This window comes from Moschus berezovskii, chromosome 4 (assembly GCF_049115385.1).
Source record: "Moschus berezovskii isolate FMDL1 chromosome 4, NW_MosBer_1.0, whole genome shotgun sequence".
In the NCBI taxonomy this organism is placed as follows: domain Eukaryota; kingdom Metazoa; phylum Chordata; class Mammalia; order Artiodactyla; family Moschidae; genus Moschus; species Moschus berezovskii.
The window spans coordinates 21,195,931-21,220,062 of record NC_142463.1 but is presented as its reverse complement, the minus strand read 5'-3'; the positions used below and the strand labels follow the sequence as shown (position 1 = coordinate 21,220,062).

The 24,132-nt window shown below is 48.6% G+C and overlaps 1 protein-coding gene across 1 annotated transcript; it reads left to right on the top strand.

Moving 5' to 3' along the window:
- Positions 1–13,888: 13,888 nt before the first annotated feature.
- MOB3C (MOB kinase activator 3C) lies at positions 13,889–24,037 on the top strand. Its single transcript, XM_055401731.2, has 4 exons — positions 13,889–14,053; positions 17,481–17,934; positions 19,899–20,101; positions 20,429–24,037. Exons 2-4 carry the CDS (start codon positions 17,517–17,519, stop codon positions 20,456–20,458), a joined length of 651 nt encoding a protein of 216 aa, XP_055257706.1. The 5' UTR covers positions 13,889–14,053; positions 17,481–17,516; the 3' UTR covers positions 20,459–24,037.
- The last annotated feature ends 95 nt before the right edge of the window (positions 24,038–24,132 follow it).

Sequence of the window (24,132 nt, the reverse complement as noted above, 5' to 3'; positions counted from 1 at the left end):
ATCACTATTTCCCTCTCCTTAACCACCAGGTGGCTAGACGTAGTGCCCGCAAGTGGGCAAAGGAAGGGAGGTGTGAAGGCATAACCCAGAGCCTGGGAGCTGACCTCTGGGTCAGGAGCCAGCACTTGAAGTTCCAGGCCAAGGTGTAGGACCTACCTAATTATTTGTGGATGATTTATCAGACCAAGTTACTTCTGATTGCAGATTGCTACTTATTTAATTCCTTGACAGCTCACTACACATAACAGTTTACAGCTTAAAGAGACCAAAGTCTGTAATTTACCCCTCTGGCTGGGCATCAGAAACTCCAAAAGAACTCATCAAAGATGTTGATTCTTGGGGCCCATCACTGAAGTATGGATTATTCTGGTCTGGATGAGATCTGGGAAACTGTTTACTTTTTTAAAAAAAAATCTCCAGGTAATTCTGAGGCTCAGCCTAGTTTGGGAACCCCTATGATAAATTAGTGATTTTATAGCTGCGGAAAAAGGCCCCAAACCAGGCAAGATGACTGCCCTTACATCATACACGATTTTGGTGGCAACGTTCCTTCCATCCCTTGGTTGTAATTTTTCTTTGCACTTCCGTGCCAGGCAACACAACTGGAAAACATCTGAAAAATAAGGATTTGATTATTGTCTGCTTCTAGGGAAGATTTCTGGGAAGAGGCTAGCTGTTCCTAGCATGTCTCAGTTGAGCACCTCGAGGGCAGCAGAGGAAACCAGAGGCCCCCGAGACTCTTTAAGTCCAGATGGCTTCCTCATTTCATTGTTGACAGCTGAGAATTCCCCAGGGCCGAGACCCCTGGCGCCCAGTGCTGGATTATCTGTTGCACTGGGTTATTGTGCCTGGCCCCTGCAACTGCACAGAGAATTGCATGTTGCCTGTGTAGACTGAAGGTCTCCATCCATCGTGTGTGCATTTGCTCTTGCCTGTGGTGAGGGAGCAGACGGAGATGATGCATAGACAGCTGGGCAGGCAGCAGTGATGGAGGACGGTTGGGAACTCAGGCACAAAGCTCAGCTGGGGGACTCTCACCCCATTAAAGCTGGGATTGATTGGCTGGAACTTTCTCACCCTTCTCAGTCTGTCTCAGAGACAGCAGCCTGCACTGTGTCCTCTGGGGAAAGGAATTGCTGTCAAGCTCAGGAAAGTTCTGGCTATCTCAGAGATGTTCTGCCATATACCTTATTCCCAGAGGCAGGTCATTCTCCACTCTAGAAACCAAGTGAGGACTTCCCTAATGGTCCAGTGGTTAAGAATTCACCTGCCAATGCCGGGGACATCAGTTCGATCCCTGGCCCAGGAAGATCCCACATACCTCAGGGCAAGTAAGTCTCTGCATCACAACTATTGAAACCCACATGCTTAGAGCCTATGCTTCACAACAACAGAAGTCACCACAATGAGAACCCCATGCATCACAAATAGTAGTAGCACAAAAAAAAAAATAGTCCCCACTCTCTGCAACTAGAGAAAGCCCTCACACAGTGAAGACCCAGAAAAAAATAACAAGGGACTCTCCAGTAGCCTTCTGTTTCCTGAACCCCTTCTATTTGTACCTGGTCTCCTTCCTATCTCCTGCTTTTCTACCTTTGGCTCACACTAAATGATGTGTTTTCTTGGGTACCAGACACAGGTCTTATCCCCATATGTGTGGGATATGACTTGTCTAAGCAGATTTTGCAGGGGTATCAAAAAAGTAAGCAAAAAATCTAAGGTGGTGTCAAGGTTACTGAGGATGGTTGAGGATCTTAATGATGTTACTTGCATTAATACGGATCCAGGTATAAATATCTATGTTCATCTACTTTCCCAGGAAAACATCTTCAGAAAAGTGTCTAGCCCCCTTTCAAATAAGTTCTCCTAACTTACTGGATAGGTCATGTGAGTACACCTGCTAAGCCCTCAGGCAGTGTAGGGTAGGGAGCTGGTACATGAATGGAGTTGGGAGGCCTGGGTTTGAGTCCTAACTCTGCCACTTTCAGGCTGTGCCCCTTGGCCAAGTCATTTCACACTTTGCTATCAATACTCACCTCCCAGGGTTGTTGCAGGACTCAAAAATGTCTGGCATGGTGAAAGTACTTTGTCAGTTAGAAAATTCCTTACAAATGTCAGTTGTTGTTACAGGGTTCCATGGGAGAAGGTAAAATAAGAACCCACTATCCAGGGTTTGTGATCCAAGCGGAAGACAGAATCTCACAGCTTAAACAAGCAAAGCTGAAATGAAACGTGTTAGTCATTCAGTCGTATCCGACTCTTTGTGACCTCCGTGGACTGTAGCCCACTAGGCTCTGTCCATGGAATTCTCCTGGCAAGAATACTGTAGTAGGTTGTCATTCCCTTCTTCAGAGGATCTTCCTGACCCAGAGATCTCCCACACTGCAGGCAGATTCTTTACCATCTGAACCACCAAGGGTATCTGCAAATCACGAAGAACTTTCTGTGCCAAGGGCTCCCCCCTGAGGAAGGTTGGTTCCAGGCAGCTGGCATAAGACTGGCAGACTTTCTGGAAGAAGAGAGCACACGCCCTTGGTTCCCTTAGCCTTGGGCAATGCTGCACTCTTAGAGCTGCTTCTGAAAAAGGCCCAAATGCAGCCATGACCAGCTGGAAAACAATTTCGGGAAGTCATGGGCGGTACTTGGTGTGGAATCCAGACTCCACAGGGTGCAGTGTGGGTCTCCACCAAGAAGTAGTTGCTGCTCACTGCCTGAATTTCAGCTTCCTGGAAGTGGGAGGACACAATTTTCCCACTTCCAGGACATGAAACCAGGATGTTTCACCAAGGGGTTCTCCCAGACAGAGCCCCGGGGCAGAGTTTGGGGTATCATCCTAACACCTCCAGCGCTTCCTTCCCCATTTAGGGGAATTGTGTCTATTTCATGCCCCTCCCTCCCTCCGTCTGGAGGGAAAGACAAAACCGCTACAAAAAGACAAATCTCCCTCCTTCCCAGAGTTGATGAGAGGAAGAAATGAGAAAAAGCATCTCCAGCACAGGTGTAGAGAAGGTTCATGAATGTCCACAGCCTCAGTATGTATTAATATCTTTGGGCCAGTCCCTTTTGCTCCCTGCATCTCAGTTTTCTCATTCACTTTGTGGAGGTTAGGCTGATAGCCAAGGCCCTCACCCTTTAAGAGCTACCCTCTCTCTGACCTGCTGCTTGCTAAGCATCTTCGGCAGCCTCAGTCTTATGAACTACGAAGTAGGACACCTGGGCCTGTGGATGTTCCTCAGAAGACTGAGGCTTTGTCATCACCCACAAATCAAGAGCAAGATCTGCACCTGACCCCAGTGCAGTGCCTGCCATCTAATGCTGCTGCTGCTGCTAAGTCACTTCAGTCGTGTCCGACTCTGTGTGACCCCAAAGACGGAAGCCCACCAGGCTCCCCTGTCCCTGGGATTTTCCAGGCAAGAACACTGGAGTGGGTTGCCATTTCCTTCTCCAATGTGTGAAAGTGAAAAGTGAAAGTGAAGTCGCTCAGTCGTGTCCGACCCTTAGCGACCCCACGGACTGCAGCCTACCAGGCTCCTCCATCCATGGGATTTTCTAGGCAAGAGTACGACCATCTAATGAGCCCCCAGTAAATATTTATGGAAAGAATGAATGAATGAAATAGATGTACTATCTCCACCCCTTCATGCTGTCTCTATAAGATGTTAAAACTATACTGATTTAACACTGTTTTTACTAGAAGACATTGCCTCAGTTCCCTTGAAGGTCCCCCATTTTTACCCCACCCCACAAGTAGTATGGGAAACAGGAAGAGGTTGTCTTAGCCCATCAGGCTAATAGAATAAAATACCACAGACTGAGTGGTTTATGTGAAAGTGAACGTTGCTTAGTCATGTCTGACTCATTGCCACCCCATAGACTATATAGTCCGTGGAATTCTCTAAGCCAGAATACTGGAATGGGTAGCTGTTCCCTTCTCCAGGGGATCTTCCCAACTCAAGGATCAAACCTGGGTCTCCCACGTTGCAGGCAGACTACTGGTTGGTTTATAAGCAACAGAAATTTATTTTTCATAGTTCTGGAAGGAAGTCCAAAAGAAAGGCATCCACAGATCCAGCGTCTGGTGAGGACCTGCTTCCTGGCTCATAAACAGTTGTCATCTCACTGTGTCCTCATATGGTGGAAGGGACAAGGGAATTCTCTGGAGTCTCTTATATGGGCACTAATCCCATTCATGAGGCCTCCAACCTTATGGCCTCATCACTTCGCAAAGGCCTCATCTTCAAATATCACCACATTGTGGGTTAGGTCTATCAACATATGAATTTGAGGGGACACAAGCATTCAGTCCACAGCAGAGGTTCTCAAACCTTCAGTCCAGTTCAGTCGCTCAGTCATGTCTGACTCTGTGACCCCATGAGCTGCAGCACAACAGGCCTCCCTGACCAACACCAGCTCCCAGAGCCCACCCAAACTCATGTCAATTGAGTCGGTGATGCCATCCAACCATCTCATCCTCTGTTGTCCCCTTCTCCTCCTGCCCTCAATCTTTCCCAGCATCAGGGTCTTTTCAAATGAGTCAGCTCTTCACATCAGGTGGCCAAAGTATTGGGGTTTCAACTTCAACATCAGGCCCTCCAATGAACACCCAGGACTGATCTCCTTTAGGACGGACTGGTTGGATCTCCTTGCAGTCCAAGGGACTCTCAAGAGTCTTCTCCAACACCACAGTTCAAAGGCATCAATTCTTCGGCGATCAGCTTTCTTCACAGTCCAACTCTCACATCCATACATGACTACTGGAAAAACCATAGCCTTGACTAGATGGACCTTTGTCAGCAAAGTAATGTCTCTGCTTTTTAATATGCTGTTTAGGTTGGCCATAACTTTTCTCCCAAGGAGTAAGCATCTTTTAATTTCATGGCTGCAATCACCATCTACAGTGATTTTGGAGCCCCAAAAAATAAAGTCAGCCACTGTTTCCCCATCTATTTCCCATGAAGTGATGGGACCAGATGCCATGATCTTAGTTTTCTGAATGTTGAGCTTTAAGCCAACTTTTTCACTCTCCTCTTTCACTTTCATCAAGAGGCTCTTTAGTTCCTCTTCGCTCTCTACCATAAGGGTGGTGTCATCTGCATATCTGAGGTTATTGATATTTCTCCTGGCAATCTTGATTCCAGCTTGTGCTTCCTCCAGCCCAGCATTTCACATGATGTACTCTGCATATAAGTTAAATAAGCAGAGTGACAATATACAGCCTTGACATACTCCTTTTCCTATTTGGAACCAGTCTGTTGTTCCATGTCCAGTTCTAATTGTTGCTTCTTGACCTGCATACAGGTTTTTCAAGAGGCAGACAGACTCAGACCTTAGTCTTCTATATAAATGTCAATGGGGAGCTTGCTAAACGTCAGATTCATGGGCCCATCCCAGAGACACTTAAACAAAATCTCTATGAGAAGGACCCAGATATCTACTTTTAATGTGGTTCATCTTTTTTTTTTTAATTTAATGGATTGTGTTTCTCTCTGTGGTTTACGCACAAAGACACATGCATGCTCATGTGAAGAGAAACCACCCTGTATTTTACCCAAGACATGGAACAGAAAGTGTCATACCTACCCAGGAACATATTCTTTTGCTTTTTCTCATTCTAAGGATTTTATAAATTTCTCTTTTAGATTTATACGAGGTTTTATGAGCATCCCAGCCAGATTGCAGGATGTCTGAAGAAACAGAAGAGCTGTGATTTTTGTAAGAATAAACAGGCAGAAACTAACCAACCTGACAGGGACAGCAAATTTAACCAGTACTACTCCAGTGTTCTTGCCTGGAGAATCCCAGAGACGGGGGAGCCTGGTGGGCTTCTGTCTATGGGGTCGCACAGAGTCGGACACGACTGGAGTGACTCAGCAGCAGCAGCAGCAGCAGCAGCTAATGAGATGATGTCATTCAAGCAGTGATGAAACAAATACATTTCAACTCTCATTTCCTTAATCTGATGATGTTTTGCCTCGAAGTGATGATAGAAATGATTGTCCAATATCTTACAATGTTAGTTTCCTCATTATCTCTGGTTTTGTAGACTCTGAATGTATTGCATTCCTTGGCAATATAGCTTTGAAAGTTTTGAGGTTGGGCTGGTCAGACACACTCTTTCTTCAGTCTCTCTAACTTCTGGTGCTCAACTCAATAAACCTGAGTTGACTGCAGAATTTTACCATTGTGTTTTATATTTTCATATGTTTTCATGTTACTAATTAGTGTCCTTTTCAGCATGAAGATCTCCTTTTAGAATGTCTTGTAAGGCTGGTCTAGTGGCGATTAACACCCTCGGCTTTTGTTTGTTCACTTTATTTTAGAGAAACAACTTTTCTGAGTAAAGATTCTTGGTTGGAAGTTTTTCTTCCAGCACTTTAAATATATCATCCCACTCTCTCCTGGCCTGCTGAGTTTTTGTTGAGAAATCTAGTGTGGTTCATTTTTAAACATTTTATTGTTGAAATGCAAAACACTGAGCCAATAGTATCATGAACCCAAGTTCCTGTGACCCAACATTAAAAAATTTCAACACATAGCATTCTGGTTTTATTTATATCCCCACCCACTTTCCCTCTAAATCCTGGACATCATACTGTTTCATCCATACTGCTTTGTTTATATTTCTAAAATATAAGTACTTTTCAAAATTCCTAAAATAACAATAATTCCTTAATTTATCAAAAGTGCAATTATATTCAAATTTCCCCAATTGTCTCATAACATTTTTTAACACTATAGGAATATTTATTGAAATCAGATTAAATTTATTCATTAACATAGGGGAAATCAGCATCTTTATTAAAGACAAATATTTCTATCTGAAAATGCATATCTTTCCATTTGCTCATCTTATTTTGTATCCATCATGCATGTGTGCGCAGTCACTCAGTCTCATCCGACTCTTTGTGACCCCATGGACTGTAGCCCACCATGTTCCTCTGTCCATGGGATTTTTCAGGCAAGAACAGTGGAGCTGGTTGCCGTTTCCTCCTCCAGGGCATCTTCTCAATTCAGGGATCGAACCCGTGTTTTCTGAGTCTCCTGCATTGGCAGGCAGATCCTTAACTGCTGAACAACCTGAGTGTATCCATCAGTGTCGTCTTAAAGTTTTTTCATATAGGTTTGCATCTCTTGTTAGAGTTATTATTAGTTATTTTATCATTTTTGTTGACATTGTAAGTACCGACTCGATGGACATGAGTTTGAGTGAACTCCGGGAGTTGGTGATGGACAGGGAGGCCTGGCGTACTGTGATTCATGGGGTCACAAAGAGTCGGACACAACTGAGCGACTGAACTGAACTGAGCTAGCTATATTTTTAATATAAAAAAGTTATTAATTTATGTATATTTTTGTACTCTTCTGCATTACTGTCTTCTCCTACTGTTTATAGCAAAAATTTTAGTTGACTTCTTGGGTTTTCTAGAGAGACAACCATACTGTCTGCAAATAATAGACGTTTTCCTTCTTTCTTGTCAACTTTTAAACTTCTAATGCCTTTCTCTTACCTAATTGCATTGGCTATTATCTCCAATATAATGTTAAACAACAGTGATGACATGGGCATCCTTGTCTTGTTTGTGACTTTAGTAGAAATAATGCCTGAATTCCCACTTCACAATTAACAGTGTTGAAAAACTTAAATATTAGTTCCCTAACTATTCCATTTGGATCTGAAAAAGATATATTTTTTCATATTAAGAAATGTGAACTTGACTTCTATCTTATAGAGCTACGTTTAAAAATCAAGAGTGTTGATTTTATCAAATGTTTTTCTAACACCTATGGAGATGATAATTTGATTTTCACCCTAGATCCATTAATGATGAATTTTATTATACATTTCCTATTTTTTGGTGGTTTTTTTAAAATTTAAGTACATTTGTGCCATGTTGTGCCAGTTTCAGGCATATAGCAAAGTGATTCAGATATATATTTTTTTCCAGCTTCTTTTCCATTATAGATTATTAGAAGATATTGAATTCAGTTCCCTGTGCTATACAGTAGATTCTTGATGTTTATCTATTTTACATATAATAGTTTGTATCTGTTAATCCTATACCTTTTCTATTTATAGTTGGCTTGTTCAAATCAGGCTCCAAATAAGATCCATACCTTGTAACTGGATATGTCTTTTAAGTCTGTTTTTTTACCTTTTATTTTTTAATAATTTTAGACACACACATAGAAGTTGCAAAACTGATACAAAATTCCTGTGTACCCTTTGCCCACCTTCCCTTAATGATAGCATGTTACATAACCATAGTAGAATTATCAAAACCAGGAAATTAGCATTAGAACAATACTATTACAACTATAGACTTTATTTGGACTTTAGCAGTTTCATATGCACTCATTTTTCATTTGTTTCCTTTTCTGTATATAGGTCTATGAAATTTTATCACATGCACAGGTTTGTGGAACCATTGTCTGGATACAGAGCTGTCACCCAAAGAAAGTTCTTCATGCTACATCTTTTTTTTTAATTTACTTTATTAAAATATAGTGATTTACAATGCAGCGTTGTGTTAATTTCTACTGCACAGCAAAGTGATTCAGTCATATATGCATATATATATACACACACTTTCTTTTTCATATTGTTTTTCATAGGGTTTATGTGCTGTCTTCATAATCACATGCTTCTCCCCAACTCTGAATCCTGGCAACCACTGATCTGATCTCCATCACTATAATTTTGTTAGTTTGAGAATTTATATAAATTAAATAATATAGTATGTTACCTTTTAAGAGTGAAGTTTTTTTTTTAGAATGCTTCTTTTGGGGGGGCTGGGGTGGGCAGTGCTGTGCAGCTTTTGGGATTTTAGTTCCCAGACCAAGGATTGAACCCAGGTGGCAGTGAAAGTGCCAAGTCCTAACCATTGTACCACAAGAGAATTCTCTAAGATTGAATTTTTCACTCAGCATAATGCCCTTAAAAACATCCAAGTTGTCACAAGACTCACTAGTTGATTTATTTTTATTGCTGAGTAGTACTCCATAGTGTCACTTTTAACTAAGAGGTTCCCCACTCGTCTCTTGTTTTCTTGCCATTTACTTATTGAGAATCTGTCTTATAGAATTTTCCTCATTCTGGATTTTGCTGATTTCATCCCCCTAGTGTCATTTCACTTGTTCCTCTATTCCCAGAACTTCCTATAACTAACAGATTCCTAGTCAGAATCAAATGGGTTTTTTGTAAGGAACCCCCATCCCCACTGGCAACTCTGAAGCAGGTGTTACTGAACACACTTGGAGAAAGGATGCTGCAGAGGAAGGAAGAAAATGCCATGGGGACTGGGGCAGGCGGAGGAGGCTTTCCTGTAGGAGAAGGGCCTTGAACTGGTATCGTACTTCAGGCAGGCACCCTGGAGGCTCAATGTGAGGCTTCACTGTGGCAGAGGATCGGATCAGGTCAGACAGAACTTCCCGTGCCGGCTTCATGGTGGGCTCTATGGAAGACTGAGCCTGGGATACTGGTGAATCCCCACTCCCACCCCCAACTGTCACCTCTACTCCTGAAACACTCCTGAGCTGAGAACTAACCCAAGTGACTGGAGGGTGTGCAGCTGGAGGATGGGGCGATGACTAGCAGGGCCATGTTGGGAGTCAGGTTCGGGGGGTGGGGAGGGAGCTGTGAAATTGTCCTCAGGCCCTTATGCACCCTAGGCTTCTGCCACAGCCTCTAGAGGTCTCCTTCCCAAGATGAAAGACCTGAAATCCAGAGAGGTGAGGGCGATGCCTCCAGCTCAAGAGGTGGATGGAGAGTTGGGAAGGAGGAGGACCTTGGAGCACAGAAGAAGTTTCTCAAGAGTCAAGAGGGCCCTCCTGCTCTTCTAAGGGACTGGAGCCCTCTGAAGCCCCTGTCACGGGTTGGGGGTGGGGGGTGTGCTATGCCACTTTTGCTTACACACATCATTCCAGAGAAGTCAGTGCAGCCATCTAGGCAGCATGGCTGGACAGCTCTGATGTGCCAAGTGTCTCTCTGTATTGTCCTGGCCTCTGCCCCACCTTCCAGTATCACAGAAACAAGTGCAATCCCTCTTCTGCACAAAGGCCTGCAGGGTGCTTGAAGACAGCACTCCCAGAAAGACTGGCTAAAGCATTCTGCTGTTTATAAGGACTAGCACGTCTTATCCTCACACTCTTCCATGGGAGGTATATTTTTATTACTGTTGATGTAAGTCACTAAGTTGTGTCCAACTCTTTTGCAACCCCATGGACTTGTAGCTCACCAGGCTCCTCTGTCCATGGGATTTCCCAGGCAAGAATACTGGACTGGGTTGCCATTTCCTTCTTCAACCCAGGGACCGAACCCACATCTTCTGCATTGCAGGCTGATTCTTTACCACTGAGCCACCAGGGAAGCAGAAATAGGCTCAGAGAGGTCACACAGAATTTTGATGTACATGCTTCTCAACCTTGTCTTCCCCTGTCACATTCCCTTGAACCCTGTCTTCCTCAAACTAAAGAAAGTCCAACCATAATTCCTCTTACTACCATGAGAGTGGGCTTCCCAAGGGGCACTAGTGGTAAAGAACCTGCCTTCCAGTGCAGGTATACATAAGAGACATGGGTTCAATCCCTGGGTTGGGAAGATCCCCTGGAGGAGGGCCTGGTAACCCACTTCAGTATTTTTGGCTGGAGAATCCCATGGATAGAGGAGCCTGGCAGACTATGGTCCATAGGTTCCCAAAGAGTCAGACACAACGGTAGCAACTTAGCATGCACACACACCATAAGAATGTCCTTTGCTTTTTCCTCAATATGCCAGGAGGAAAGACCCAGAATGGGAGATTCTGCCTTCTGGGCAGAGAGGGACAGAAACTGAAATAGAAACATTTTCTTGGGCTAGTGAGGAGAAGGTGAGCTCCATCAGGCTATAGGAACAGCCAGATCCCTGGTGGGGTGAACTGGGGATACTATTGCTCATTCTTGAAGGAGTGTGGTGTTGCGGGGGTACCGTTTCCTGGCATAGGATAGGCTGGGGATTCCCACGAAGAGGTCACTCTGTTTCAACGGAGTCCCTGGGTACAAGCTCACAGAGGCGGGAACGGGAAGCTGGTCTTGATAAGGCACTTGGAAAGATATAACTGGAAGATGCTTTTGTGACTGGAAGATAGGGGAAAGCTGAGACCCAGAGAGGGACAGAGGCTTCCCCAGAGAGACACAGCAGGGCAGGAGTCCAGGTCTGGATACCACTCCACTGCCACTTGACTCTCCCATTGAGAAGCCTGGGCTGTGCAGTGGAAGAGGATATTTCCCCAGCTAGGTCCTTGCTGACTTCTGCCAAGCTTCAGAGATGGCCTTATGTGAGGACTTGTCATACTCAGGACACAGTGTCAGGAAACCGTGCCTGTCCTGTGTCGATATGCAGTGGTGTGGTATTTCAGCATGCCATCAAAGAGGGCTGGAGTACCCCAAAGACACACAGCTAATACACGGTAAAGCCAGGACCTTGTTCTCCAAGGTCTGAGTTTTCTCAGCCCCAACAGGGCCTCCTAGAAGAATAGAGTGTCTTGAGCCCAGACTGAGAGCAAAAGGAAGGGTGTACAGGTGTTTGCAGGATCTGGGCTATCTCTGGCTTCTCCCAATCCTTCCATGTGCCTCCCATACCACTCGCCAGCCTGTTGGTTTGTATTGAGGCAGACACCCAGGGGCTCTGTGGATAAGCTGGGAGCCTCTGAAGTTTCTTCAAAATGGATCATCTAAATTTCCCACAATGTAAGATTCTGTGCTTTGCACTCTTTACCAAGCAAACTCCTGCCTATCTCATAAAACCCAGCTCAGAGGTATAGCAAATGACCATGTATAAAGCCACAGAGGGAGTCACATCACATTCCAAAGAATCTTACAGACCATGATCTCTGACCACGGTGAAATATAATTAGAAGTCAACAAGAAAAATATAAATCTCCCATAGGTTGAGAAACTAAAAAACACAATTCTAAATCATCCATGGGTTAAAGAGGAAATAATAATGAAATTATGAAATATTTAGAACTGAATGATAAGGAAAGCACAAGCAGTTTCTATTTCCTTTGTAAAGTTAAAGTCCTTGGGCCCACATGCCAAGAATCTTCGGCACTCCCCACCCTCCTCCTCCCAGCTCTGGGTCCCAGGAGGCTGACCTCTGTGGGCTACATCAACTGGTTCCCTTATCCTTGGCTTCTGGTAGGATCTGGCCAATGGGGAAACCTTCCCAGAAATCAGATGGAGGGAAGTGAGGCCCCTTTTTACCCCCAGTCCTTCGAAGTATGATTTGCTGTGGGCAGGGTATGCTGGTGGAGCTCAGGCCACAAATCTAATGCCATCCTCATGGCTCCCACTCTTACCTCTCCCTCCCAGCACCCCTCCAGTCTTGGGCAGACAGCAAATGGCTGCTAGTCCTTTTGTGATACGCAGTCCTTGTGGTTTTCCTACACCATGACTATGGCTCTAAATACTGCCTTCTTTAAACTCTCCTCGGAGCACCCGCTTCTTTGGGTATTCCATGTGTTTCCTGCTGGTAATGCCACGCTTACCAAGTGCTCACTGTCAGTCCATAACCAAGTTCTCACATCTGGATGGCTGAGCTCTGACCTTGTGTTATCTCTGTGTGTTGGCCTCCCACCCCACCGCGGGCTGACCCATCAGCACCTAAGGCCACCTCTGGGTCAGCTCCATCACCTCATCTCCCTGTTCTCAGTGCACAAAGTCACACTCAGTAAAGGGTATTAATCATGATATCAGACAAATGAAGGACCAGGTTTGAACTCCTTCTGCATACACTAGAACATGCAAATGTTCACTTATAGAGGATCTGGGGCAGAGTGAAGACTCAGATACTGGGACGGGGGGGGGAAGAAAGTGGCAGCTTTAGACTGGGCAAAAATAGGTATCCAACAACAACAAAAAAAATCTTTAGTTCATTTTTAAGAATCCAGTGTGTTCTCATGCCATCCAGCAAGTAGACATTCCAGACACAAGAGGAGCCCAGTGGGGTATCTGTGCCATATAAATGCCTCCTGCCCCTCTCCCCACTTGCTCACCTCCAGCACCCCTCCAGAGTAATTTCTGCAGCCCATCTGTCTGCCTTGGCCCTCCTACTGTAGAAGGCCCCCACCCTTCCCTCCCATCCCAGGGCAGAGTCTGCCAACTGGCGCCTGGGCCTGGGACCCACAGTATGCATTCTTTGCTCCTGCTGGGTATGTGTTTGCCCTCAGGGCAAAAGAACCCAGGTAGAAAAGTAGGGAATGCAAAACAGTTCTTGATGGGTTTGGATCTGATTAGAAGCAGGGAAAAAAGATGTTTCAAAATGGGAATAGCTGGAGCAAAAATGTGGATGGGTGGGGGGAAAGGGTGGGAATGGGATGACTTGGCCCAGGAGTGAGGAGAATCTGCCCAGCCTGAGCAAAAACCCCAGCCTTGGTGGGTGAGGTGAAAGTCTGACCTGAGCACTCTTGGGAGTCAGTCCTTTGAGTGCTGAGGTAATGGTTCCCAAGGCGTTCATTCATTCAATCAACAAATGGGTATTAAGTGCCTGCTGTGTGCCAGGCACTCTGCCAGGAGCTGAGGGTATGGGAGCGGATGGCAGATCTGATCTCTAATTGAGCTCAGCGACAAGGGAAACACAGAAGATTCTAGGAGGGCAAGGAAACCACCATTATCCAGCTTCAGACAGAGCTGGATAAAACGGGTTTGTCCCCATTTTACAGTCAAGGAAACTGAGGCGGCCTCTCTGACCCTCCTAAGAGAACCAGCTCTTAGTCCTTTGGCCCTGGGAAGCTGGGGGAGCGACATGGACTTTCCGGAAAGGCGAAGGTATTGGGAGGGGGGTCCTCTCTCCCCGCCCCTTCCCCGCCCCTTGGCCGCAGCGTGGCGGGGCCGGGAGGGCCTGGGCGGAGCTGGCGTCGCCTTGGGGGCGGAGGGCGACAGCGGGTTCGGCAGGGCAGGCAGGCGGACAAGCGAGAAGACCGGCGCGGCCGGGAACCGGCAGGAGAGGACCACGCACTGGGGATGTGACTCCGCGACCAGAGAGGACTCGCGCTAACCCACCCGGCGGACCCCGTGGGTGAGCTCCCCCCGCGCGCCGCCGCGCACACAGCCCAGCCTCTCTTCCACTTTCATTTCTTCGGCTGTCCCGGCCTGGCACCGTCCCCAGGCGACCTGCGCCCGGAGCGGGCTGCCCAGAACCCTGGTTCCGGGGTCCGGGACTCGGAGCTGGAAAGTCAGGGTGGGGTGGGGGCGCGTCGTTTGAAGAGGGCGTGTCTTCGCAGGCGGAAATTTCAGGCCTGCTCCTCTGGGTCCTACGCCCCATCTGTCCTGGAAGCTGGGCTGGGGAGGCGGGGTGTCAGGTGTTCTGGGAGAGGTCGAGAAGTGGTCGTGGGTGGCCGAGCGCCACGGGGAGGAGCTGGGAGTCCTCGCCTCGACTTTTCTCTTGGATTTCTGCTCTCAGCGCTCCCGCCCACCCCCACCCCGCTAATACACATCGCTCTACTCTAGACTGGATTCTGGTTTCCAACTGGGGCCAAGATCCTGGGTCAGGACTGGAGGAGTGGCAGGTGTGGCCGTGGCAGGGGGCTGAGTGTCAGAAGCAGGCAGGGCTCCTCTGTGGCCTTTATTTGGGAAACCCAGATCCCCACCCAGGGAGCAAGCCATCACTGGCCACTTTTGGAATGAAAGGACGTCCAGAGTTAGGAAACAGGGGCCAAGAGGGGCAATAGCCTTGGTTCCAGGGAGGGGAGAGAGATTCTATGAGATAAGAGACTCACTAAAGGGATGAGAGTGGGAAGAAAACAGAAAAGTGGCCTGGATACAAGGGTATCTATCCATGTTCCCTCCTTCACAAGCTTTCATTTCCCCGGGGAAAGACCCAGGCATTGACATTCTGCAGCAAGAAGGTGGGACCCTAGCTCACTGGTTAGGACACCCAAGTTGCTGTGGAGTGTGGGGGAGGCACAGTGTGTTGGGGGAACAGGAATTAAGTTGGTCTGGTGGATGGGAAGATGCTTCCCCTTTTCCTTCACTCCCCTCCTTTCTCCTTATCTCCACCAGACCAGTGACCAGCAGCTAGGGCAGGAAAATGGCCCTTGACCAGTTGGCATGCCCCACCTTATCCCAGTGTCCCATTGTGCCATTGGAGATCCCCTGCTTGTGACTTGCTGTGTGAACCCAGGCTCCTAAAGTCCTCTTATGGGGCCTCAGTTTCCTCATCCATTCAAGAAGTGAGTTGGGCCAGTTGATTTCTCAGGGCTATTTCAACTCGATGATTCTTGCTTTTGAGCTTTCCACAAAGCCTGAGTATCCAGTATGTACCAGGCCTGACCTAGGCTGGGAGGTTAAGCTGGTGGAGGACAAAATAACCAAAGAGTAGTCTCCACCCGAGAACAAAGAGATCTGGGTGCAGTTAGAGGAGGCTATGGGAGGAGGTAATGTTCAACTTGACAGCGGGAGTCAAGCCCAGGGACCAGTGTAAGAAAACATACAGAAGCAGGAGTTGGGTGGCTGTTCATGGATCAGGAAGAAGCCCAGAGTGGTTGCTCTAGGGAAGTGGGGGCAAGAAAGCTAGGATGAGACGTTGAATGCCAGGGTAGGTTTGTTGGTAGCTGTCAGTGAGGGGAGCTGTGCAAAGATAGGGAGCCCAGGGACCCAACTAATTGTAGTGTGATTTAGGAAACTCCTGCCCTAAGAATAAGGTGAATTTCTTTTTTTTTTTTTTTCTTTTTAAAAAAATTTTCTTGGCTATGCCACATAATGTGTAAGATCTTAGTTCCCTGACCAGGGATCAAACCCACGCCCCTTGCATTGAAAGCGCAGAGTCCTAACCACTGGATGGCCAGGGAAGTTCCCCAAGCAGAATTTAGATGCAGGGGCATGTGAAGTGTGGAAATCTCCTCTAGGGTCAGGAAGCTTGGGTTCCACACTGAGGACTTGTTTGCGTGAGAAGTTGAGGGGTAGCAGATGGATGACCTGCCACATCTTGGAGTTTTTTTTCAAGACGACAAGATCCTGTGGGGAGATCTACCCCTTCTCTCCAAACTCCTCTCGTTTTACTTGACTTCTCCCCTCCTGGCCTGTATGTTATGTGCACAGAGAGGAATCCTTGTTTCAAACTTCTCCACTAGCTTGACTTGTTGTCTGATGTGACAACCCACATGTGCCTTTGGTTGGTTACACCCAGTTGTCACCTTGTTCCCACCCTCCTTTCCCCACGAGAAAGAAAAATACTCCAATGTCAGCTCTGAGGTCAAGACCAGGCTTTGTGGCTGTTTTCAAGCCTTAGTCTAGGGTTAGAGTTCAAGACTCAGATTGACTAGGGTCAAGGCCAGGTCAGAGTTCAGCCTGGAGCCAAAGCTGAGTGCTTAGCCTACTCTCAGCCTTAGTGCTTGGTCTGGGGTCAGGATCACAGTTCATGTGGCTAAATTCCAGTGGGTACCTGGGTCCCTGCATTTGCCCAAAGCACAAGCACTCACAGGGAAAATAAGGAAGTCCCAGGAACTTGGCCTGTGAGTGACTCGGGAAACTGCATGGGCCAAATCCCTCCCTGCTGCAGGGGTCACCCAGCAATGATGGATGACTCTAGAACCCAGGTCTCCTGCCTCAAAGCCTAGGGCTCTTTATCATTGTCCCCAAAGGCTGTTCTGAGTCTGAGATCCTTCAATTCTAAGAAGCAAAGCCAATTCTGAATTCTGGATGGTCACAACTGGGTGATGTGACTGGATTTTCCTGCCTCCCAGTGCCAGGCACATAGTAGGAGCTCTAGGAATGTCTACCGAATGTCAGGTGCAGTGGGAGGGGCCAGTGGCTTGTTCTGGTTTGGGTTTCAGGCTTGGAAGGAAAGATCTCCAGCCACTGTTGGAGGAAGTGGTGCCCTTCTAGACCTGCCACCCTCCCCCTCTCCTCCAGTGCTTGCAGTCACATTCAGAGGCCACCCAGCTGGCCATCTGGGAGCTCTTTCCTTTCAGGGTAGTAAAAGGAAAGGACATTTTTGGTAGAAAAGTCCCTCCTGCTCCCTGGGAATCCCCGGTGGCCGGATGGACTACGGGATATCCCAGAGGAAGCCGAGGGTGGGGGCTCCCCCCTCTACCCTCAGCACAATGCCAGCAGGCTCTCCCACGCTATACCAACTGACCCGTGAGATTCCCAGAGATCATTTCACCCAGGCCCCTGCCTCCTGCAGGAGCCTCTGCCAACTCTCTAATAGTCCACAGCAAGTCTGAGGAGCACCTGTTTGGAGCCTAGGCCCAGCCCTCTCTGAGACACAGTGCAAGTGGAGAGCAAAGAAAAAAGGTGGGAGGGCTGTGGAAAGCTTGGCAGGGGGAACCAGGGGAGCTAGCAATAGGGCAGGATACTGGATTGAGGGGATGAGGAGCATTTAGATTCCAGGCTGAGAACTCCAGGCCAAAAGTCAAGAGGTGAGAGGGCAATGATGTGGCAGAAATCAAGTCCATTTGGTAAGGACCTGACCACCGTGCTCCCTCTGCCCTTGGCCCTGGCAGGGAATCCGCAGGTCCTGCCCTTGGCCCAGCCTGGCCATGGCGCTGTGCCTGAAGCAGGTGTTCTCCAAGGACAAGACGTTCAGGCCGCGGAAGCGCTTTGAGCCGGGCACGCAGCGCTTTGAGCTGTATAAGAAGGCGCAGGCGTCGCTCAAGTCCGGCCTGGACCTGCGCAGCGTGGTGAGGCTGCCGCCCGGCGAGAGCATAGATGACTGGATCGCCGTGCACGTGGTGGACTTCTTCAACCGCATAAACCTCATCTACGGCACCATGGCCGAGCGCTGCAGCGAGACCAGCTGCCCGGTCATGGCCGGGGGCCCTCGCTACGAGTACCGCTGGCAGGACGAGCGCCAGTACCGGCGGCCGGCCAAGCTCTCGGCACCGCGCTACATGGCGCTGCTCATGGACTGGATCGAAGGCCTCATCAACGACGAGGATGTCTTTCCCACGCGCGTAGGTGAGTCTCGCCTGGCAGGCAGGTCAGGCCCCTTTTTTTTAGTTTTGTTTTTTTTTCTCTGGGGCCTCTTTTTCTCTGGAGCTTGAGTGTGCCTCCAGGGACCACCCAGGCAAAACCATGATGATTCTCAGGATCTTCGAGAACAAGTGCCTCAAGGTGCTCCTAGCAAGTCACCCTGTTTGGGCTAATCTGACTTGCTGCCGCTTGGGAGTCTTTTCTGACTCCTGGCCCCAGGAAAGGAAAGGCGATCCGGACTGGGGTCCAGACAGTATCTCCACTGCAGTGGGCCCTCAGGGCAGAATTTTTCCATTTCAAACCAGTCAGGGAGCCTTGTCTTAGCTCAGTTGGGCAGCCTGGAAGGGTGAGGGTGGGAAGGAGAAATGAGTGACATCATACTGGCCCTGCGTCCTCCCGCAAGGGCAGCAAGAGAGGGCGTTGGCTTAGAAGCTAAGCAGGCATGACCTTGTGATCATCACTGCAGTCCACCCTACCTGGCCTCCTGTGCATCTTTGTTAAGGTTATGGGAATCAGAGATGGGCGGGCCAGGGTGGTCAGGCCCAGAGGGGAGAAGTCTGAATGCTGAGGGCCTTGAGTCACAAATCACCACCCACACCCCTCCCCATTTGGTGGCCTGCCCTCTCCTGCACTATCATGTGCAACCCAGGTATCTTCATTTCACATGGGAGGAAACAGGTGGAGAGACGGAAAATGCACTGAATCAGGAGGTACTCAGAACTTGCTCAGGTCTCATGGGACCCAGGACCCCGAGTTTAGATGGGCAGGACAAGTCTGAGGGACCTGGGCTGGGCCTGGAAGAGCTCACAGGGAGACAGGGCTCAGCCCTACCCGAGAGCAGTGAGGAAGGGGAAGGGCCTCATGGAGTAGGGTGAGTCAGTGTGGGCCTGTGTCTGAGCTCTTGTTCCCTTTTAGTTTTCACCCCCAGGCCTGTGAGATCCCAGATGCCTGTGCCTTAACCCTGGAATGACTCTGCCACAGCAGAGAAGAGGGTGTAGCCTCAAATTCAACTGTGAGCATGGGAGACTTGCAGAAATCGTGCCTTTCTCACAGAGAGAGTCCTGGACTTTCTCGCTGGCAGGGTCTATAGCATTTATTTGAGGGGTGCTGCAATGCAGTGCAAAGAGGGCTTGAATCCCACCTCCAGTCTATACTAATTAATAGTTATGTGGCCCTGGGCAAGTGGTTCCATGTTTATGCACCTCAGTTTTATCAAATCTAGAGTGGCTGCCATATCCATTATCATACCAGGCTAAAGGTATAGAGGACCCAGCACAGGGCCTGGCTCGCAGATGGAAGGTTCTTGCAAGTGTTATTGACTGTTTGAAGGACTGAGAAATATCCGAATTCATTCTTGAAGATTTAGGAATTCTCAGGATTGGGGTCTGGGGCCCGCTGTGTGAATGTTGCAAAGGGGAAGGAGTCAGGTGGGGTTGGAGAGGCAAGTCAGGATCAGATTATGAAAGGCTTTGAGCAGCTACCATGCTGGGAAGACAGGATTCAATCCTGAAGGCCCATATTTTAAAAAGTGGGCCCCCCCCAAAAAAAAGTGGGCCCCAGATATTGATGAACTCCCCTTGGAATTGCATCCAACACTGTTATGTGCAAGCATCTACAGATGCACATGTTTCTGGAGAGAATTGTGGCATAACTTCCATCATAGTCTCAGCAGGATTGGTCAGTGATCCAACAAGGCTGTAGAGTCCTGTTCAGGGTGATGGGGAAATTGAAAGATGATTTGTATTTCAGCAGCGGAGAGGCACAGTGAACTTTGTGCTTCATTAAAAAGGGAAGTACAGGAGAAAGCAAACCTTGAGCTCTGTTTCCCACTGGGAAATGTGCTGGGGAAAGAGGCCATCCTGGGCAGTGTGGGGGAAGGGCAGGGTTGGGCAGAGTTTCATCAAAAGGTTGCTGATGTCCTGTATCTATCTGCCCATCCCTCCCCCTAGGAGTTCCCTTCCCCAAGAACTTCCAGCAGGTCTGCACCAAGATCCTGACCCGTCTCTTCCGCGTCTTCGTACACGTCTACATCCACCACTTCGACAGCATCCTCAGCATGGGGGCTGAGGCACATGTCAATACCTGCTACAAGCACTTCTATTACTTCATCCGCGAGTTCAGCCTGGTGGACCAGCGGGAGCTGGAGCCACTGGTGAGGCCAAGCCCCCACTTCCCTCCCCTACCAGGGCTCTAGCCTCTGTGAGTTTTCAGATCCAAAGGCTCCCTGCTTTAAGAAAATCCAATACCCAAGTGGATATATTAGGGGACTGCAATTCATTTAACAGTGGATTTTGTACTTTAATACCTAATTCATTCAAGTGTCAGTTTACAGACACAGGTCTGCAGCTTGTAGTTGGGGGGTGCTGGTGGCAGGCAGGGGCCAGGCCAGGCAGAAAAGTTGCCAGGCCCTGTAGTTTGGGAAGGAGCTGCCTGGTACACTGAGCTCTGACTGACCCCTCCCCACCTTGTGTCTCTGCAGAGGGAGATGACAGAGCGGATTTGTCACTGAGCCCAGACCTGGACCTTGTTGACTGTCAAATGGGCCATCTGAACACAGAGTGTCCTGGGGAGGGGACCCTCAGAAGTCTGGTGGCAGAGGGACCTGAAGGCCCTGGAGCCCCTCCACACACCCAAAGCCCCTGAACTTCTGGTTCTCAGGAATCTGCCCACATGTCCTGACTGCTTGGGAGTGGAGAAAGGAAGAGCTTAAAGGCGGGCAGACAGGGGGAAAGGAGCTAACCCCCCAGCATGAAGTCTAGAGGGTTTCTGCTCTGACACTTGACCCTTCCACAGTGCTTCCCAAGTCTGTTTGGGGAGTGTGGATGTGGCTGAAGTGATGGCAAGAAAGGTGCAAGAGCATGAGCAGCTGGTCTGTGAGTGGACACGGATGAGATGTATGTATCTGTGTGTATGTGTGTGATATTGACTATGGGGTGTGTCTGTGACAGGCATGGGCCCTCCATAAATGTTAGTTAAATAGATGGATGGATGGATGGAAGGAAGGAAGGAAGTAGGGACTAGGGCCTTCAGACCACAACTACTTAGGAATGATGACAAGTCAGTTACCCCGTTTGATGTGCCTGACCTTCTGTGTTGAGTGCACAAACTCTGGTTGTAGATGTAGCTATTTGAACCTCCCAAGCCACCATCTTCCATCAGCATGAGTTCTGGGGAGCTGGTAGGAGGTAGGAAGGGGAGCCCTATCCTGAGTACTTAAAAGCCTGGCCCACCATAGACACAGGTTCAGGTTTGCTCAGCCACAGATGTTCATGCACTATCATTTCCCTCATCCCTCTGCCTCCAGGAAGGCCTGGTTATAGACAGCCTTCTAGGCATCAGGGGTGATCCTTCATGTCCACAAAGGTCCTCTGTCCTTAAATCAGGAATCATACACTCCAATCTAGCTCCCAGAATCTCCAGATGTGGTTGTGAGGATCTGAAACCCAGTAGAAGATAATCCTCCAACTCACAGAGCTAATGAACTTGAACTGGGAAACTCCAGAACTTTATCCTCCCATCTGAGGACCACATAGCTGTGAACAGACTCTTCCAGGATTGGAGAGCCCCCATCCTGCAAGTACCTGCCTCCTTCCCAGGCATCCCTGAGACATTCCAGCTGGTTAGATCTCAGAGCATAGCTATCCACAGAGAAACTGGCATGGTCGTTCAGCACTTATTACTCAGCACCTCCATGTCCAGCCCTGCACCCAGACCCACAAGTGAGAAAACAGCCAGGGACAGGGCCCTCCTGTCCTGGAGATGGTGGGCTGGGGGGCCAGGATGGAGAACCAGAAGGAATCTGAGGATCATCCAGTCTCGCTTACAGAAACATCCGTGGACACAGGAGGAAACTGAAGCCAGAAGAAAGGTGGTATAAATTGTCCAAGGCCTCCAGCAAAGCTTTTGTGGAGCTGGAGTAGAAACCAGGGGTTCTGACTTTCACCCCAGGCCTGTGGATTGCCACACAGGGAGATGAGAGGCACTCCAAAGGAGTGTTTGACAGCTCTCTCCAGAACACAGCTGTTTTTTGCTTTGAGCAAGGATTTCTAGCCTGATGCCAGAGTACCCCACCACCCCTGTGGTCTGCTGGGGTTGTCTGCTGAGCCAAGCCTCCAAAATCATGCCCCTCTCCATGGCCCTGCAGCTGCCAGATCTCTGGGGAAGCAGATGGGGCTCCTGGGGGCAGCCAGCTGGACCTGGGACAGCTGCCTCCAGAGAAGTTCCCGAGGGAAACACTGGCTCAGCAGCTTTGCCAGAAATTCTGGCGTGGGGCTGGGGGTCCAAAGGGGAGTCAAAGAGTCTCCCATAGAGGACTGTATATTGGGAGTTGGAGTCTAGGCTACTGCCAGTGCTGATTATGAAAGCGGGAAGGGCGGGGGGAGCAGAATGGGGGCAATCTATTTTTTGTGAAACAGAGGGAAAATTTATCTTTGTTATTTTTGGTAAAATAAAGGCGGCACACTAAAGGGCCTGGTGGGAAGCTATGGTCTGGATGCCACATGGCTCCTGGGCAGACTGTGGAAGGAACTGGGCCAGAATGGGGTAGGGAGGGCTTTGTGTCCTGAGATCCTGGGCCTTGTGAAGGGCTGGCTAGTGTGGTCATGTCTGGCCCAGCTCCCCAGGGTGGAGACACTGAGGTTTTCCCAGCGCTCTGAGAATTCAGGACCTAGAATTCCTGGGCTAGGCTAGGAATCTTAGAGTGGGGAGGGCTGGGCCTTACCTTCAGGGAACTCAGTCTCTTTGGAGAGTCATTGTTTCAGCTCAGGGTGCCTGGCACTGGCCACTCTCACCCATCCTATTAATCTGGGTGGTTTATTGGAGCTAATGGGTTAAGGGACAGGACAGAAATACAGCCCTAACCCTAATCAGAGCAGAAGAAGGCCTTCTTAAGAGAAAGCTGTTTGTTGGGTGCTGGTTAGAGCTCCAAGTGGGGGTGGCAAGACATGGGCTGACTCCTGAGTTTATTCCCCAGGGACACCTGAAGCTCTTAGTTCAGGTCCTGCTATCATTCCACAGCCCCTAACCCCAACTGCCTAGATAAGAGTTGAAAAACAGCTTGGTTCTTAAACAGTCAGCAAAGACCCACTTAGAGCTCTTCTTTCTCCCTGAGAAGGAGACAGCCTGGCTTTATGCAGTGGCTCTCCTAGGAGGCAGAGACCTGGGTTCAAGTCCCAGCCCAGCCCCCAAGATACTCTGGCACATTCCTTTCTCTGAACCTGTTTACCCTGTCTCCTTCATGATCAGGTATGGTAGTAAGGGACTTACTGATTTCTAAATTCCTGGTTACTCAGTTTGTGGATCATTCACAATAATAACAAATACTATGTGTTAGGTATGAGATTCCCAGGTGGCTCAGTGGTAGAGTCCACCTGCCAATGCAGGAGACTCAGGAGACATGGGTTCCATCCCTGGGTCAGGAAGATTCTCCTGGAGAAGGGAATGGCAACCCACTCCAGTATTATTGCCTGGAAAATCTCATGGGCAGAGGAGCCTGGCAGGCTACAGTCCATGGGGTTGCAAACAGTCAGACACGACTGAGTGACTGAACATGCACCCTGTGTTAGGTAGAACTCTAAATGCTTGACATGTAATAGCTTGTTGAATCATTTGTTGCCTGGCTGCCTTCCTGATGCCCAGTGTCCCTCCTTTTGTTGCTGTAGGTGTCTAAGGCCCTCCACTCTGCAGCCCCTTCTTCTGGCTTACCAGAGGAGGCCCCAGTCCAGCATTCTAAAAGGTGGCTTTGCTTGCACACCTTCTATGACAGGTCACTCACTACTTCCTCAATTACTAGACTTAGAAACTTCAGGCTCTGGGATCAGTTGTTCTGGAATACACCATATAAAGGTAGATTTATCTCAGAACTGTGTGGCCAAGACCTGTACCTTACATGAGAATGTCTGAATACATCAGAATGCCCTCACAAAACTACTTTGAGAAATTCAGAGAGGGATGCTTGGAGAAGAACTAGACAGAGAAAGAAGATAAAAGGGAGAGCTGGGACCTCAGCGACACAAAGAAAAGAGCCCCCCATAGGGCAAAACTTGGCAAGAGAGTATCTGCGGAGAGGCAGTATATTGAATGTAGAAGGGCAGCCAGGCTGCAGAAAGCTTTGTTTCCCTGTTGGCTCAGGAGCCATAAAAATATTTGGAGCCGGGAATAGGGAAGCGAGCCATTTGCCCCACC